Source organism: Canis lupus, chromosome 1 (genome assembly GCF_011100685.1).
Source record: "Canis lupus familiaris isolate Mischka breed German Shepherd chromosome 1, alternate assembly UU_Cfam_GSD_1.0, whole genome shotgun sequence".
Taxonomy (NCBI): domain Eukaryota; kingdom Metazoa; phylum Chordata; class Mammalia; order Carnivora; family Canidae; genus Canis; species Canis lupus.
In genome coordinates this window covers 21,373,173-21,390,956 of record NC_049222.1, presented here as the reverse complement: position 1 = coordinate 21,390,956, position 17,784 = coordinate 21,373,173, and the positions used below count along the sequence as shown (strand labels likewise).

The 17,784-nt window shown below is 37.7% G+C and overlaps 1 protein-coding gene across 1 annotated transcript in view; it reads right to left on the bottom strand.

Annotated features, from left to right (window-relative positions):
* The window catches only part of MBD2 (methyl-CpG binding domain protein 2), a 63,027-nt gene that overhangs the window by 8,292 nt on the left and 36,951 nt on the right, over nt 1–17,784 (bottom strand). Inside the window, exon 4 of the mRNA XM_038525969.1 lies at nt 563–653. Within this exon, the coding sequence (XP_038381897.1) occupies nt 563–653 (91 nt within the window). The remainder of the gene's footprint in view (nt 1–562; nt 654–17,784) is intronic.

The following is a 17,784-nucleotide window of genomic DNA, read 5'->3' as shown; positions in this document are numbered from 1 at the left end:
TAGAAGCCAAAGTTATAATACCTGAAGAATAATGCTTCTCTAGAATTGGAATTAACATGTGATATGACAGGCACACTAGTTAACTGAGTTCTATACCCCAGCCCCCACTTGCTGCTGTTCCTGAACCAAAGTGCATCTGTCCCCAGTGCTACATGCAGCAGCAGTGCATGCAGCGAGAGGCAGAAAAGTGGTTAGCGGTTCCTTTGGTAAGAGGAAGAGTGAAAGAGCGGTTGCTGGAGCCAAATGCTGCTGTGAGCAGGAAGCTTGAGAAATTCTGCTATTTGGTGCCATTGGGTTCTAAAAGCAGCACATGGGCTAATTTATATGATGAACCTAACCTAAAGCCAAAATCTTTAAATAGAAAAAAATCTAAAACATCCCTGCAACAAACAGCTTTTCAGGTACATTTTCCCTGGGTTTACTAAAACACAAGGGGGACATCATCCAGCAAGGCATACAATTCCCCCAAGTAAAGACCCTGTCTTAATCATTTCTGACTCTACAGCATCTAACACAGAGCCTGGCACACAGCAGGTACCGCTCAACTGAATTTGGGTAATACCTTGAAGACCTTTAGGTAGTTCCATGGTTTTTATAATTTGTTCTGTTACATCTGATGCACTAAGTCCTTGTAGCCTCTTCTCCCAGAAAAGCTGTAAGGCAAAACATCACTGTTAATATACATTCTTGGGACAAGAAAGTAGCGCATCGATGCTGCTGAATGATGAAATTGAAATCATTTCAATAGTTTCCTAATTTCCCCATTTTTTCCTTACAGACACTACATGACACTCCAAAGATGAATTATTCCAACACATCATAATTCTTTCAAATGATATTAATCAAAAAATGGCTTATTTTATGCAATCTATCACTTGTTACAGCACTGAGGATTTTTATATGCTATATACTACACATAGTACTTTATTTTTTTTTTCACATAGTACTTTAAAAGGTAGATTCCAAAGAATAAGACTTGAATTTTTAAAGATTTGGTATGAAAATTTAATGTTATAATTTATCAGGGAAAAGAAAACAAATTATATTATGTAACACTCTTTTATCCAGAATCATTTAGGGAAAGAGCTCCTCCACCTAGGTGATATTTCCACAACACCGAAGTTTAGCCCTCTGGCATACTTTCAAGGGGTAAAGAGCCAGTTTTAATGGAAACGTTCCAAAATGTTTTGCCTACTTCCTTGCTCTTGAAACAAGGTGTCACGTTCATGGGCGACTCTCTCCCTGTTTTGCAGAGCCCAGATCACTCACTGGCCCCACGTCTTCATTCTGGGCATGAGTCAGAACACTGAAGGTTCCTCATGCTCTATGGGGCCACTGAGGTAAGCAGTTGCTTAGTCAAATACTCAATGTTCCAAAACAGTTCTGCTGTCTGATTTTTATATCCTTTCTATACTTTGTTTTTCTCGCCTAGTTAGCTATTACTTCTCAATAACGTCATTCATCCGTTCCACATGTATTTCCTGAGCTCCAGCCAGGAGCCGCCCTGTGGATGCGGCAAGAGATGAGATACACTGTGTCTTTGTCCTCAAGCCTTATCTCTTTTCTCTTATTTACTGCAGCCCCCAAAAAAACAGATACAGGAATTCCTTAGAACTCTGTATATCTGTCTTTAATCCTGGATATCTGGGGCCAGTCACAAGGAGGTACTGAAAAAATACTGGGACTGAAAAAAATATTGAATGCCTGAATATGGGAGTAACAGGACTCAGAATGAAGATCCTGAGGGACACACAAACCCAAGCTGAAACCCCAGCTCTAGATGTCAAAACCTGCAATGGCCTCTTCTGTAAAAAGTGACAGCAATGAGCACAACAGGAGACTAATGCAGCGTTTAATAAGGCAATATACGTAAAGTGCCTGTCATGGAGAAGGCACAAGGTTTTTATTTACTTTTAGCAAATTTTGACCACATTGAGGGCTTATATTTTGACTTCTAGATGTATGAAAAGTATCAAGTAATTGCCCTCCAGACTAATGAAAGATATAAGAAAATCTGTTATTGGCCGAAGAGTAGTATATTGGATCTTGAATAACCTCAATGCTAACACCAAGAATAACTCGCAATAGAAGGCTTCACTCTCTTTTGAAGACCTCTGGTATACGGTGACTCCTTACATCTCCCTATAAATTATGTCACTGGCAGAAAATATGGTCAACATATATGAGGACATGAACGCATTAATCATCATGGGTGAAAAACGGTTAGGTGAAGGTAACAGCTGATAAATGTGATAAATGTCCCAAGAAACCCCACCAGCTATTTCCTTTTTGTGGGACATAATATCTATGCATTGATTATCACAACTATGGGGAAAAAAGCAAGGAAAACAAAAGCCAGTTAATTCCTAACGAAAAAAGGAAAAAGTATTTGGAAAAATCAGTGGATATGAGATTGTTAAGTCCTTTTATAATAAAATTGTAACTTAACTTTCAAAATAAATCAACACTACCAAAAAACAAAGTATAGAAGTTATGTACAGATGTGATTACTAATATTTTACAGATTAATATTTTACATAGAAATTCCAATTCTAGATATCAAAAGTTTAATTTTTTTATATTCTATAATTTTTAATTCTCAACTTTTAAATTCTTATTAACTTGAAGGAAAATGGTACAGAATTTAAGAGGAAAATTTTGCAAAATAAACCTCGGTCTGAGAGATGAGTGTATGGCTCTAGGTTACAAGTCCTGGTATCATCATCACATGCCATCTGACAGCCCTCAACTAAGTCTGAAGTTAAATCAGATATGCACTGATGATCTTTGTGTAAATGAAATGTTTATGCCACGAAAATGGAGATGCACAGATATACATATGTGTATGTGCCGAAGTCCTCACTCAGCGCTCCCCAGAGGAGGTAGGGGATGTGGGAAAGGTCAGAGAAGGACGAAAAGGCTAGTTTGATAAAAGAAAACACATGTTGGGTACAGGTCACCAGTGCCCTGCTCTCCAACCTTTCCACCACTCATTCAACACTGATCGGCTCACCTAATTTCCGTGAGAACTGAAACAGTCTTCACGAGATAAACGTCTGTTTACAAATCCCCATGTTACTAACTTGCCTTCCCTATGTTCATCTTCTCAGGCCCCCACGTGTTTTGTGTGTTTGTTTTGGGGCCAGGGGCTTCTTTGCCTTTTAAAATATTTTTTAAATTGACATAGGCATTATGCCAAGTGAAAGAAACTAGTCTTTTATATACTGTATGATTCAATTTATGCTAGTTTTCTACACACTATGTGGTCCATTTATATGATAGTCTGAAGAAGAAAAAACTATAGGGATGGTTGCCAGGGATTAGGGGTAGAGAGAGGGGGGTCTGACTACAAAGGGTCAGTGTGAGGGAATTCTTTGGGGTACTGAAATTGAACTGTTTTTTAACAAACACAAACTTTATCCAGCTGCTAGAATTACCATTTTCTTTATGCTCCAAGCCAGTTCCTCAGGCAGTGACTGATTCGCACTAACTCCAGCCCCCTGGCCCATTTCAACTTGATCACCCGATCCCCTTCCCCATAAATCTTCACCAAATTTACTCTAGGAAGTAGCTCCTCTCACCAGATTCAATGACCTTTGCTTTTTCTCTCTGATCATTTTATAACCCTGCACACTGTGGAGAGGTTAAGGGAGGGGAGAAGTCTCCCTCAGCCTAAATGTAAAATTCCCTGATTTGCTCATTTAAGAATTCCATGTTTTTACTAGGTGACAAGTTGTGGCCATCTGGAATTCTTATTACATTACTTCTCCAGCTTTTAAAAGTCTAAAGGCAAAAAGAAAAGAAGAAAAGAGAAGTGAAACGAAAAGAAAAGAAAGAAAAGAAAAAGAAAGAAGAATCTCCCTAAATTTGTAAGGAGTCTCCCTCTACAATAGCTATCGGGTCTCTTGCACCACACCTTCATAAGCACTTTAGCTTTCATAATACCTGACCCACCCACTGAAAATCTGACTTCACCTGCCAAGTCCAATGATATCCTCAGAGTAACCCTGCTGCCCGTGTGAGGCCAAAGAGTCAATGTAGCACTTTTAAGGAGCAGTGATTTCATATTTGGAGAAACTCCCAAAATGTGCTATCACCCCCAGTTATTATATCCCTTCCTAATCCCCACTAATTAGATCCTCCAGGTGCCTCTAATACCTCGTTCTCTGTCACCCTCCAGTACATGAGAAAATTGGATCCCTTCCTGTGTGCATTACATTACATTGCCAAAAATCTGAGCAATGTCCTATCCAGTTGACTAGCTGATGGAGAAGCAGCAGCTGGGATTAAAGGTCATCCCAAACCACAGAAGGGTCTAAAATATCAGTGACAGAAGCAATCAGCTTCGAAGGGACCACCTTACTGGACACTCGAGCACATCTCTGTAACTTTGCTCCTCATATGGATGTAGGACGTACATCCACGACATCAGGCAAGTGCGGATGCCTGTACTTCATCTCTCTCAGAGTCCCCAGGGACAAACGGGATCTTGTGTTAGGAAAGCTGCTTCTTTAGTGAAATGATCAATCTGTCTTCTGAAAATAAACCCAACCCACGATACAACTGTAGTAGCATTTTCTCATCTTAATTGCTGTGGACTTAACTAGAGATTTGGGGGATTTGTTCAACCCGTCTTACAGAGAATATCCAAAGAAGAGGTTGAGGAAGAAACAGGGATTGCAAAGCAACTCCTCACAACCACAAGCACACATCTCCGTGTTCTGATGCACCAGGAACTCGGGCTAGTCATGTTTATCGGTACTCTCCTCCATCACCCTGAGCTTGTACTTCCTGAACTATGAAGGAATTTGTGCTTTTCTGGGGAAGTCAGGGTAAGACATTGTACTGGAAAAAACTAATCAGAGGATCGATTCAAATTCAACAAATATTTTTTCATTGCCCATTATGGGCAAAGTATTTTGCTAGGCACCGGGGATAGTTATTAGGGTAACTGGCAATCACTGCCCTCTCAGAGCTTACTGTTTGGTGGAAAACTAGCAAAACGCTACAAGACAGACAATGACAACCACAACAGTGAAGATACAAAATTAACTTCAACTTGGGAGAATCTGGGAAGGCTTTTAAGAAGAGGCAGCTCTTAAAAAAAAAAAAAGTGTGAGAATTCAAGGCAAGGAAGTAGGTTAAGTGGGCAAGGAGGGGAGACAGAGCACTGGTCAGTATTTCTAAGTGTTTTAATGCAGAGGAATAACCAGAGTGCCTTACTTTAAATGTATATCCCAAGGTCTCAGCCCTAGGGATTCTGTTCAGTAGGTCTGGGATATGTGGCTAGATGTATTGATTTATTTTATACGTGTCTTAGGTGATTCTGATGCAGGCCCAGCAATCTCAGTTTGAGAAAGACTGGTTTGGTTTGTGTTGAAAGAATGGCAGTGCATACATAGGGCTGGTGTATACTGATCACCAAGGTTGCCGAGTTTCATTCCTGATTACACCAAAAAAGTAAAAAATATATTATTCCATTCTATCCTTGCAGAGGACCGGAGGAAGATATCTGCCTTTCTCTTTTTCACTGCAGGAAGACATGCAGCAAAGTATATTGAAGAGTATACCAAACTGTGTGGGCATAAATAGAGAAAGAGCTGATGCCCAAGCAGCACATTCTCCTGGTGGAGTAAGAGGAGGAGGAAGAGGACAATCTACCATTTACCCACCATGCCCCCTTTCCAGAGGCCCAGCACTGTGCTCAGTGCTTTGTGTACAGAAACCCAGTTAATCTTCCCTACAGCACTTCGAAGAAGACGTTATTAGTCCCATACACAGTCACTTACCAAAGGTTGCATAACTAGTCAGTGGTGCAGCTGGAATTAAAACTCAGATCAATGTGATTAAATAAATGGTCCTCAGCTTAACACTAAAAGCTCTAGAAGAGTATTTACATATTTGGCTCTGTGTTAGGTGGTAAGGTACCAGGCCTCAGACCCTTCCACTCATGACATCAAAGGCTGAAAAAGTTCAATAAATGTGACAGAAACTGTCAAGTTACTCTTAATCCATTTGCCAATAACTAATACTGTGTCAGCCTTCAGTTGTAGGCAATCTGTGCTGATGCCTGTCTCCTCCTCATGCAGAATTAAGAGGCCCAGCCTTGTAATATGTTTAGACTAAAGCTAGCATAGAGCTTTAAAGAAGGTATCAGACCACAATTTGGGGTAGCTTCCAAGATAAAAACCAAAGAATTGATGTAATATATATTCCTTGCAAATTAGCTTTCTTAGAATTGCAAATATCAACCCCATCGAACACCAAATTTTTATTTGGTGGGTGGAAAGTAAAGTCTGAGACCACCTAATCCAAGAAAATGCTTTCGGATGAGTCCCACTAACAACAGAGCAGAAGTAGGCATTTCATCAGGCAGGAGTGGGGGAGTGTTTTACCGAGCATACAAAACTGAAGACTTTGAATTTTTTCTATAAGAATACTATTTTAGGTTAATTATATTAGTATCTATTTCTCATGAAACATTGAAAAACATGTAGACCAAATATACCAGTATTATATATTCATCCATTATATTTAATTTGAAAAGCACTGATCCATCTGTGTAGTGTTCAAAAAAAATTCACTGATAAAGAGAAATTAACCTATTTATATTCATAACATCAACTTGACAGTCAACTGTCAAGAGTAGGAAGGTTAGGAAGATTTAACTTCTGAGTAGCAGAGTGAATGACAGTGGGCTTGAGTTCAAATCCATGCTTTGTCACTGGTTTTATGAAGTTAAATAATTTAACCCGTCTCAATATCAGTTTCCCACTCTATGGAAAAGAACAATAAAAACAACCTCAAAGGGTTATAGAAACTAACTGAGGAGGTTTTACAAACACTTGAACATGCCCAGTACAAAGCAAGTATCATTTTACTACATTTTTCACCCACGTCTTTCACCACACTGATCAAACAACAGCATTCAATAAGTAACCGGTCATCTTATTAAAATTAACAAATATAAATAAATCAAAAAGTAATCAACTCTGAAAGCTGAGTATTCATACATGAAGACAGAGCACATGCACATGCATCTGCCCTTCCCTCCCAGGTTTTCAGCTGGGGTTTTCTTGCTACAAGTGTCTTAAAACTCTTCCTTTTCATCTTCTCATCCTAGCCAGGCTGCTTCTCGCCTAGACCAACGTTGGTTGGAAGAATTCTGGTGAACAGGACCGTCCACATAATTTGCAGGACCCAGTCAATGAAAATAAAAATATGGGGTCGCTAGTTCAAAAAATATTAAGAATTTCAGGATCACAACAGTGAGCATTCAATGAGGCCTGGGCCGTTCTAAGCACGGGGCCTGTGCACCTGTGTTCCCGTAACTTCGGGGCAATGGTAGGAAGCATAGTGCAGGGGGAAAAGAGGAGAAACTAGTAGAGAAAGGAGACCTTCATGCCATGCAGTAGGACTTAGGAAAATGCTGTAATATAATCTCATTCAGTGGATTTCATAGAAGGAGGGCAACACAAAGTAGTTCTGGCTGGATATATGCACAAAGGGAAGTATTTATAACCTTCCCTTCGCTCCATGTTAAAATAACCCAAGGGCTTTTCATCCCTCCGGCCACTGCTCATGTGGAGGACCCCGAAAGGATCACTGCCAAGGCTCTCCACAGATGAGCAGTATGACTGAGGAAGGAGGGGACTCAGGGAATGAGAAAACCACAATGGGAAGAACAGTAGGAAGCCTAGAGAAGGATCAGAATTTTGTTCTATTTAAAGGCCAGCAGATAACATGGGTAGCTTTTAATTAAGATTTCCTGAAACTGTCATTTTCTTGTTATTTTTACTCCATCTGTTTCCATGTTGTGAGGACAGTAAATCCCTTAGAAAACCGCAAAAGGGCTCTGTGCTTATTTCAAGAATAGAAGGTAGGAGAGAATCAGTGAACACAAACTACATTTCTGCTCTGCAGTGAAATAAGAAGAGAAAGAGGGGGAGAAGCAAACTCGAACGAGGAACTATGGTTTAAAGTAGTTTCCCAATCTTGGCATTATTAACATTTTGGGGTGGATAATTCTTTGTTGTGATGTTTAGCAGCATCCCCGGCCTACACCTGCTGCGTACCAGTAGCACCACCCCAGCTGTGACATTGCCAAATGTCCCTGCATATATGGGGGAAGACAGGACAAAATCAGGTCTAGGTGAGGGCCACTGGTCCAGAGAAAGAGAAAGAGGGTCAGGAGGAGGTTTACCATGCTAGGGGCCCAAATCTCACAGGCAAAACACACAGAAGAGCCCTCTGTTGGCATATGCCATGAGTGCAGCCGCTCCTTTCTCATCTTTTGAGTCTCTATCCCAGGTCCTCAATGCGGGCCTTGTAAGAACTACTCTAGGTGGCTTGTTGCTGGGTGCCTCTTTTGTCAATGCCAGATGACGGTGTAAGATAAAGCAGAAGTGGGAGAAACATTCTTACCCTAAGAGTTGAAATTTAAGTAAGGCACTTCCAGATACAAACATGGTTATAAACAGTAATTACTTTTAATAATTCACACACACCTAAGATAAAGTGGTCTTTTATAGGCTGATCTGAGATGCAAGAACCATTTCTAATATCATTTCTGCTGGAAGATGTAGAGTTCCAAACAACCATGACATTTATATCCCAACCTGTAAGTTAGAAAGAATCTGTATGTACAGATGTTAGAAGGAGCTGTCTATTACTAACAAAGGATCAGAGACCACAGGCATGTGCAAATCTGCCACTGACTACTGAGAAAGGCACATCTCCATGCAGAATGATTTTAGGTATTCAAGTACAGGTAGAACAACAAAATAGAACAAAAGGCTGTGGGGCGCCTGGGTGGCTCAGTCACTTAAGCGTCTGCCTTCAGCTCAGATCATGATCCCGGGGTCCTGGGATCAAGCCCCATGTTGGAGTCGGGGTCCTTGCTCAGCCAGGAGACTGCTTCTCCCTCTCCCTCTGCTGCTCTCCCTGCTTGTGCTCAATCTCTCTCTGTCAAATGAATAAATAAAATCTTTAAAGGAAAAAAAAAAAAGAACAAAAGGTTGATCTCGAACATTAATTTCCATAATTTCTTAATGTGTAGCTATCGTTAGGGTCTGGTCAATTCTAAACTAAAACCCCAGAGAAAAAGCCATCTCATCAAACTGAGCCACACAAAAACTTATAATTGATTTGGGCTCTCATATATTATCTGAAAATGCACCCTCCTTTACCTTTTGAAAGTATAATCTCCACTAAAAAAATTAACTGATCATATAGAAATACACTGAAACTTCAATAATGGAACTAAGTAAATTTCACCTAAAACTCCTATATATCTGAATTCCTATTTCTCATCGTTTATTTCAAATATGTGCCACAAGCTGAATGTCAGCTCCTACATCAAGAAGCTATAATGATGGACTCTTGTGATGATCAGGAAAGCCAGGAGCTCAAGCCAAAGGGTCCTGAGCTCATCAAATATTCCTTCCACAGTAAATTCCATCTGCACCATTTACCCTTTCCTCACTTATCTCTTGTCTCAGAGGAATAAGTATCCTGCTGCCTTTCTTGGATTTATCTCTTCACTTGGCTCTTGGTCGTATCTTTTGTCTCCACCTGATCTTGTCCGAACAATTTGCCCAACTTCTCCTCCCACATTTTCCATGTTCCTTCTTCCTTTCATTGGGCTTCTTCCTCTCTTTGGGCTTCTTCCCCAGAAGAAACATATACTTCAACACTGATTACTTTTAAAAATGTCCCTATACACTCTACTTCTCCCTCAAACCAGCTCTATCTTCTGCTTTCTATTGGAAGAGAAACTTTCTCTCGTTTCCTAACCTTCCATTCATTTCTTCCTTCTAAATTAAACTCTACTCCTATTATTCTGTTAACACTGACCTGCCCAAGGTCACCGTAACCTTGCAATTACCAAATCCAGTTCTTGATTCAAGCCTCTTTTGCCCTACCTCACTGTTGAAATCGCCTACTATCAGAAGACTTATTAAAAGTCTGCCCTTTATTTTTCTGTATGCTTCTGTATTTTCCATTACTATTAAGCAACAAATTAAAACTAATGGTAAGACTCAAAGAAATTATAGTATGAGCAGTTTTATCTAACAAAAACAAATATTTAAAATATATAAATGTCATAGACCTTTTGTGGTATCTGAGGACAGAAGTGTTAATATTTTGTAAAAGAGAAGAACCAAAAGTTACCATTAAAATTTCACTACTTAAAGAGTTTTAATCTGCAGAGTCTTCATCTCTATCAAGAGCAGGATGTTGAGACACAACGGTGGCACTAAAATGTTTTAGAGATGAATTTGTGGCTAGGTAGGAGTACAGGGTAACAAAAAGATACTGGTTTGGAAGCTGAGTGCTTCTTTCTCGACTCAATTATTAAATAAATGTGATATCTTACTTAGGCAAGTGACTTAATCTCCTTGGATGTAACTTCACTAGTAAAATAGAAATACCAATCATTTATCCATCTCAGAAGGTCATCAAAACCCTAATTTAACAGAATGAGAAAATGCTTTGAACATATACAATTTTTATCTAATTTCTCATTTTCTAATGTTAGAATTTCATAAATTCGATGAATATTTGATTCACTTCTCTAAGGCTTTTACTAAATCTAATCAAAGAACAAAGGGCCTTGTTATGTATTTGTAGACTAAAGCAAAATCCAGAAAATGTGCACTTTATATTCACTGACTCATGAAAAACTAAATATGCAAGACACTAGGTTAAGGCTATACAGAGGAATGATGCTTCCTGCCCAGAAGGAATTCACTGTCCAGTTTATAAAACGCTCTATTTCAAATCAATCCCATATGATATCTGAGTTGTCTAGTTCTGGTCAGCAAAAACAACTTAACTTAAATACCATGGACTGCAAACATCAAAAGTCAAACCCTAGCTACCTCCTTATTTTGTGAGAGTGGCCCAGGAAGAAAGGGCAAGATCAGGACAAGAAAATTACTATGTAAATCAAGGAAAAGTTTGACTCATGTGGCTGTGCAAACTACAGTGAGATGGCTTGTTAAGGCAAAAGATAACAATTTGGGCAAAAGAAGCTGGGAGAATGAAGCAAACAGCAAAAATCAGAAGTTGAGGGAGTTGAGGGGGACGGACATGCAGTACCATCTGCTATAGCTGCTTGTCTAGATTTTGTCATAAGCACTACACAAAGTGAGCATACAATACTTGTCAAAATGTTATGAACAATCTTAAACCGCTAAGTTTGAAAATTATGAAATATACAAATTCCTAGAAAACATTCTCAAATTTGATATAAGAAGAAATAGAAAATATCAATACTCATCCACATGCCTATCAAATAAGTTGAACATAATTTCAAGCATTCCCATTTTTAAAAAGGGCGGGGGTAGATGCCTCACAATTAATTCTTCCAAACATAAAAAGAAGTGTACCAATTTTACACAAAGTCTTCCAGGGAACCTTAAAAGAAGGATCACCTCCCAGCTTATTTTACAAAAGCAGCAAAACCTCTATACTAAAATATTGAGAAGAAAATTAGGAGAAAAGAAAAATGCAAGTCAATCTCTCTAGGGAATATAAGTGCAAAAATCCTAAATCACTAACAGCAAATCAGAACAGCAGTAACAGTGATAATACATCATGACTACATTGGGCTTAATCCAGGAATTCAAGGTTTGTGTAACATTCAAAAGAATCAAGCAGTACAAACTACCTCATAAACTAAACACTATAATTTGCTATATTAACAGAATAAAGAATAAAAACCACTTCAGCATTTAACTAGGTAGAGAAAAAGAATTTGATAAAATTTAATACCCATTCATGAAAAATATTCTTAGTAGACTAGGAAAAGAAGTAAATTGTATTTCCTTTATTTGACAAGAAGTATTTACCAAAAAACCCTACAGCAAGTATCATATATAATGGAGAAATATTACATTCCCTGGTAGCATGAATGAGAGAAGAACACCTGTTATCACTCCTATTCAAGATTATATTGGAAATCCTAGCTAGTGAAATAGAAAAAAAAGAAAATCAAAGGTTTAAAGGCTAGCAAGAAAGAAATAAAACTCTCATTTGCAGATGACAGGTTTGTCTGTTCATGTATAAGGTTGAAAAGGCTCACTGTTAAAAAGTGAATTTACAAAGATAAGTGAGTACAATCTACAAAATCAACTTATTTCTACATAATAGCAACAGATTACTAGAAAACAAAAAAAAATTAATGTAATCACTTGGAGTGGCATCCATATACATCAAATATCCAGAAATCAATTAAAGATATATAAGATCACTAGACTGAAAACTATAATTTTGATATAATTTTATATTTTAATGGAAGGATATATAAGATTTATGAACTGGAAGACTTAACATTGTAAAAATGATAATTCTCACCCAAATTGTCCTATAGATTATAATCCTAGCAGGTTTTGGAGAACAGTAGACAAGATGAATCTAAAATTTATGTAGAAATGCAAATAGCCATAAACTAACCAAGATAATCTTGATCCAAGAATAACAACGGTGGAAACATACACTACTAGATAGCAACACCTTTTATAGGGATGCCTGGGTGGCTCAGTGGTTGAGCGTCCACCTCAGGCTCAGGGCGTGATCCCGGGGTCCTGGGATCGAGTCCCACATCGGGCTCCCTGCATGGAGCCTGCTTCTCCCTCTGCCTGTGTCTCTGCCTCTCTCTCTCTATCTCTGTGTCTCTCATGAATAAGTAAATAAAATCTTAAAAAAAAAAGTCCTTTTGCAAAACTATAGTAATGAAGACAGTGAGGTATTAGGAAAGAAACAACAGACCAATGAAATAGACTTGAGTGTAGAAACTGATTCACATTTACAAATAGACCAAAAATAGAACTGGGAGCCCAAAAACTAACTTTCATAAGACTTCCACACTTTCGCGTTTCATTTATGACATGATAATGCAGAGCAATGAAAAAAAATGGTCTTTTCAGTAAATGATGCTGGGGTCAAACCTGATTGTGTCCAGAAAGAATAAAGTTATTTCTAATGTGCAGGTTCCTATTCCCAATATATTTTATGAGAAAGGTACTGGAGGATTAGCTATAATTAAGGGCGTATACAGAGACAGAGGAAGACAGAAATCCAGGAAAGTCCAGTGCAGAAGTACAGCCCAGGAAATCCCTAGAGCCACAGCTACACAGCAGGACCAGAGAACGAATCCAGCCTAAGGCCAGTTGAGGTGACTCCAAGAAAAATACAAGACGGAATCCCATGGATTTCAGCAGAATAAAAATATTATTAATGGGCCTGTGGCAGAAATATTAAAGCATTAGGAAAGATTAACTATAATCATAAAGAAACCTAGCATACAATTCTTAAGATTAACAACAACAACAATAAATTATGAAAACCATTCTGATGATGATAGGGCATTATTTGCCCTACCCATGAATATTTTCAGTCATAATAATGTAAACCCTGACTATCCTATTTAACTAAAAACATGATACAACTATGTTGGGAACATGAGAACAGAGAGAACTATGTACTCATCTACCATTGTGAGAAGTCAAATGTCAAAAATTAACAAATAAAGAAATAGTGTATTATTCAGAAACACAGAGGTAATTATAAAGGAAAACAGCCAGAATTAAGAAAAAATCCTCCTGGAAATTAGAAGACATAAGAAGTAGGAAACTACTCTTTGAAACAGAACATTTTTAGTATTTTTTTCATCTATATTCCTGTGTTACCTAGATATTAAAATGTCAAAAACTGTCATGGATCTCCCCACATGATAGCTGAAATATTTTTAGATGGACCAACCACAAAAATACATGATGAGTAGAGGTTACTCTGAATGAATAACCCATGGATTCATTAATTTTTTTAAAAAATTTGTATCTAACCTCTCAGCTGCGACTCTTACCTCCATAAAGACTGACAAGTCTTCAAACCACAGTTTTCTCTTATGGGCTCTAACCCATCATCTTTTACGACTTAGAGATCCCATGATTGCTAGAAGGGTACAAATTTTCTAATACTCATATTCATATTTTATTATAAAAAGAACTGAGCTACCCCTCAGTATTTCCATATTCCTGTCAATGGCATCATTCTCCCAGTTATCTAAATTCTGAGACTCCTTCTTACAGGCATGGCTGATAAGTCAACAAATTTTGTCAATTACTTTATGACCAACATGAAATAGATCTTTCATTTTCGCCCTAATTTCCTATAGTTTCTTCAGTGTTCTACTAGCCTTAAGTCATTCCTCATATTACATACAGTAACCAGATTAAGACCTCTATCTAGAATGTTCTCCCCATACTTCTCTGCTGTTGAAGACCATATAGGCTCTCCTTTGCTTTTTTTTTTTCATTGCACTTATCATACCATGATAATTATATATGCGTTTGTCTGTCTCTCTCCCTGTTACATTAGGAGTTAAGAGCCATGAAGTCAGGAGCTGTTGTTTTGTTCACTGCAGTACCCCCGCCACTTAGGTAAGTATCTGGCACAGGTTGAAGGCTCAGTTAAAGATTTTTTAATTTAAAAATTTCATTAATTCAACAAATGCATATTAAGCACTGACATAATGGAGATACTGTGGATAAAGGATGAATAACTAATACACTTAGATCAGAAAAGAATAAAGGAGGGATGCTAAGGAGGATCTCTAAATCCAGATTTTTCTGAACAGGTAAAGTGAGTTCAGACTTGAAGGAGGAGTAGAAAATAGGTAATTAAATGTAGGAAAGAAAACAGCATGGAATATGACCAGAGAATGCAAGAGCAGGATGTGGGCATGGAGTGGGGAATGGACAGCACATTCAAAACTCTGAAAAAAGTTTCATGTAATTTGAGTGTAGAATAAGGAAAGAAAGTAAGGCCAGAGAGATAAGTAAAAGCCAAATGATGAAGTACTTTGTAAGTCATGTCAGGTGTTTTTTACTTTGTACAGCATTATTTAGGGTGTTTGGGGGTTTTTTTCCCTTAAAATTTAACAGGAATCATTGAAACATTTTCAGAAGAATAGAACTATCAGATCTTCATGTCAGATGGAGTTTCTGGATGCAAAATGAAGAAAGAATTGAAGAGAATAAGACAGGAAGCAGAAAGATGAGATGAAATGACATTTACCTGGTATGGAGGAGATACAGCAAGTGAGTATTTACAGAGGCAGAGTCAATGGGATTTGTTAGCTAATTACATGTTTCGAGTAAATGATAGGAAGAGTCTAGGATAATGCTGAGTCAGTGGGAATTTCACTGGGAAAAAGCACATAGAACAGGCCGGTTTGATAGGATGATGAAGGAGACTATAAGATAAATTAGAAGTGCCGGTAAGACTTCCAAGCAAACAATGTTAGTAGGTGGATTGATACAAACAACTGAAGCTTAGGATAAAGACGTAAATTTGGAAATCATTAACATTTAGATGATAAATGAAGCCATGAGAATGAATGAAGTCCTCCATACAGATACAGAGAAGAATGCACTGTATTCCCTGGGAAATCTCACAATTCTAAAAGATGGAGAGAGCAAAAGGAAACTAAGAAAGGGAATCAGAAAAAAACAAGGAAGGAGGAAAAGCAATAAAGTACAGTGTCACAGAATAAAAGAGTATTTCAGAAGCCAGGAGTAGTCATAGTACCTAACGCTAAAGCAGGTCATGTAGTGAGTGCAATTTAAGGACTGAAATTTATCCATCCAATGTAATAAGGATCATCAGCAATCTTCATGATAAGAGTCACTCAAATGGCAGAGCAGAAACAAAAGTGGTATTTCAGAGATATAAAAACTAAGAGGGCAGCCTGGGTGGCTCGGCAGTTTAGCGCCGACTTCGGCCCAGGGCGTGATCCTGGAGACCCGGGATTGAGTCCCATGTCGGGTTCCCTGCATGGAGCCTGCTTCTCCCTCTGCCTGTGTCTCTGCCTCTCTCTCTCTCTCTCTCTCTCTCACAAATAAATAAAATCTTAAAAAAAAAACCTAAAAGATAAGGTGGATATTAAATACACACCTAAGAAGTCTAAGAAGTTTGACTGTAAAAGGAAAAGAATTGGGGAAGAGGCTGTTTAGAGAGAGAAGTCAACGGTGAAATGTAGTGGACATAATCCATTGAGCGAGATCTCGGAGAAGGTAGGAGGGAATGCATCTGGGGAGCACAGATGTTTGAATTAGCTTTAGGTCACAAGGAGATATGTTCACATTCGGTTAAGAGGGGTAATAAAAAAGCTACTTAGTCCCTTATTCAAATACCTCTAAACATTTCTCATTTGCAAAGTTAAACACAAATGCTTTAGTTTGTTCAACTACAGTAGTATTCAAATAAATGCAAATTTTAAATGAAAAACCATTTTTTATATATTGAGTTAATACTCAATGGCAATAAAGGTAAGCTAAAACTGGAATGCACATAACTTATCCATAGACTTTTAAAGTGGTGCAACCCTTTGGCAATCAATTTGCCAATATGTATCAAAAATCATAAATATTCACACTATTTGTATTTCTGGGAAATAAAATAAAATCAGACTAGAGTCTGATGAAACAATGTAAAATATAGGAAGGAGCTTATAAAGAGACTCACTGGAGTACTACCTATAATAGTGAAAAACTGGAAATAACACTAAGTTAATAGTCAAGTAAATTAGATGCTACCATAATACACAGTTGTTGGAGCAATATAAATTAATTATAAAATCATAGCACATAAACTATATAAAACATGGATAAATGTATATAATATAATGGCATGTGTACATATTAAAGTATGTATATACATATATATTCTATGACCATGATGTTATCAAAAGTTGCATTAAAATATTGAAAGAATATTTAAAAATGCTAAAACACTATTGTAATTGCATTATAAAAAAGGAATGAGAAATTTTTTCTTTTATCTATCCCAAATTTCTTTCTCTTATAATATAGCAAATGATAACAGTTTTAAAACTTGTAAAGATTGACATTTAAGGAAAGCCATTATAACATTCTCAATTCCCACTCCTTCCCATGAAAACCCTGATCTCCAAATTTACCTCTCATTCCTTGTTCATTCCCATTATAACAGCTTTGATAACACTACTTTGCCTAACTGGAATGTCCTCGCCCTCCCATCTGATTTTCTAAATCCCACTCAATCTGCAAAGTCCAGCATATGTCCCGTATCTTTTCTAAAGATTTCCCCAACCCTCCCAGCCACAGTAAAACCACCCCCTGGAACACCTACAGCACTGGTCTATACTATTTATATGACCCTTTGTACATGGCATCTTTCCTCCATCACCCAGAATAATGTTTTTAAGTTAGTAGAGGACAACATGTCACCTATTTCCTCTGCCCAGGCAGCCACTTTTTCTAGCTAGAGAAAAGGAATATAATATCTTCCATGGAACTCTATGCTTTAGCTTGTCTTTTTCTCAATCATAAGAACATTAAAATAAGACTATACTAGAAATAACCCGCTGAGGTTAGGAAGAGGTAAATGCTGTTAGAATATCTAGAATGAAGAGTAATCTTATGGGTGATAGTAATCAAATACTGAAAGATTTTACAAACTTTTATATATAAGGTCTTCAGACATTTAGAGTACACGTTTTTAAAATTTAATTTCATTTTGAAAGTTTCTTCTAACATTTTAAAATATTCACTCTTGGTTACTATCAAAAAGACAAGAGATAGTAAGAGCTAGCAACGATGTAGGGAAAAGGGAACCCTCATGCAGTGTTGGTAGGAATGTAAATTGGTACAGCTGCTATGGAAAACAGTGTGGGGGTTTCTCAAGAAATTAAAAATAGAACTCTCTTTTGATCCAGCAATCCCACTTCTGAGTACG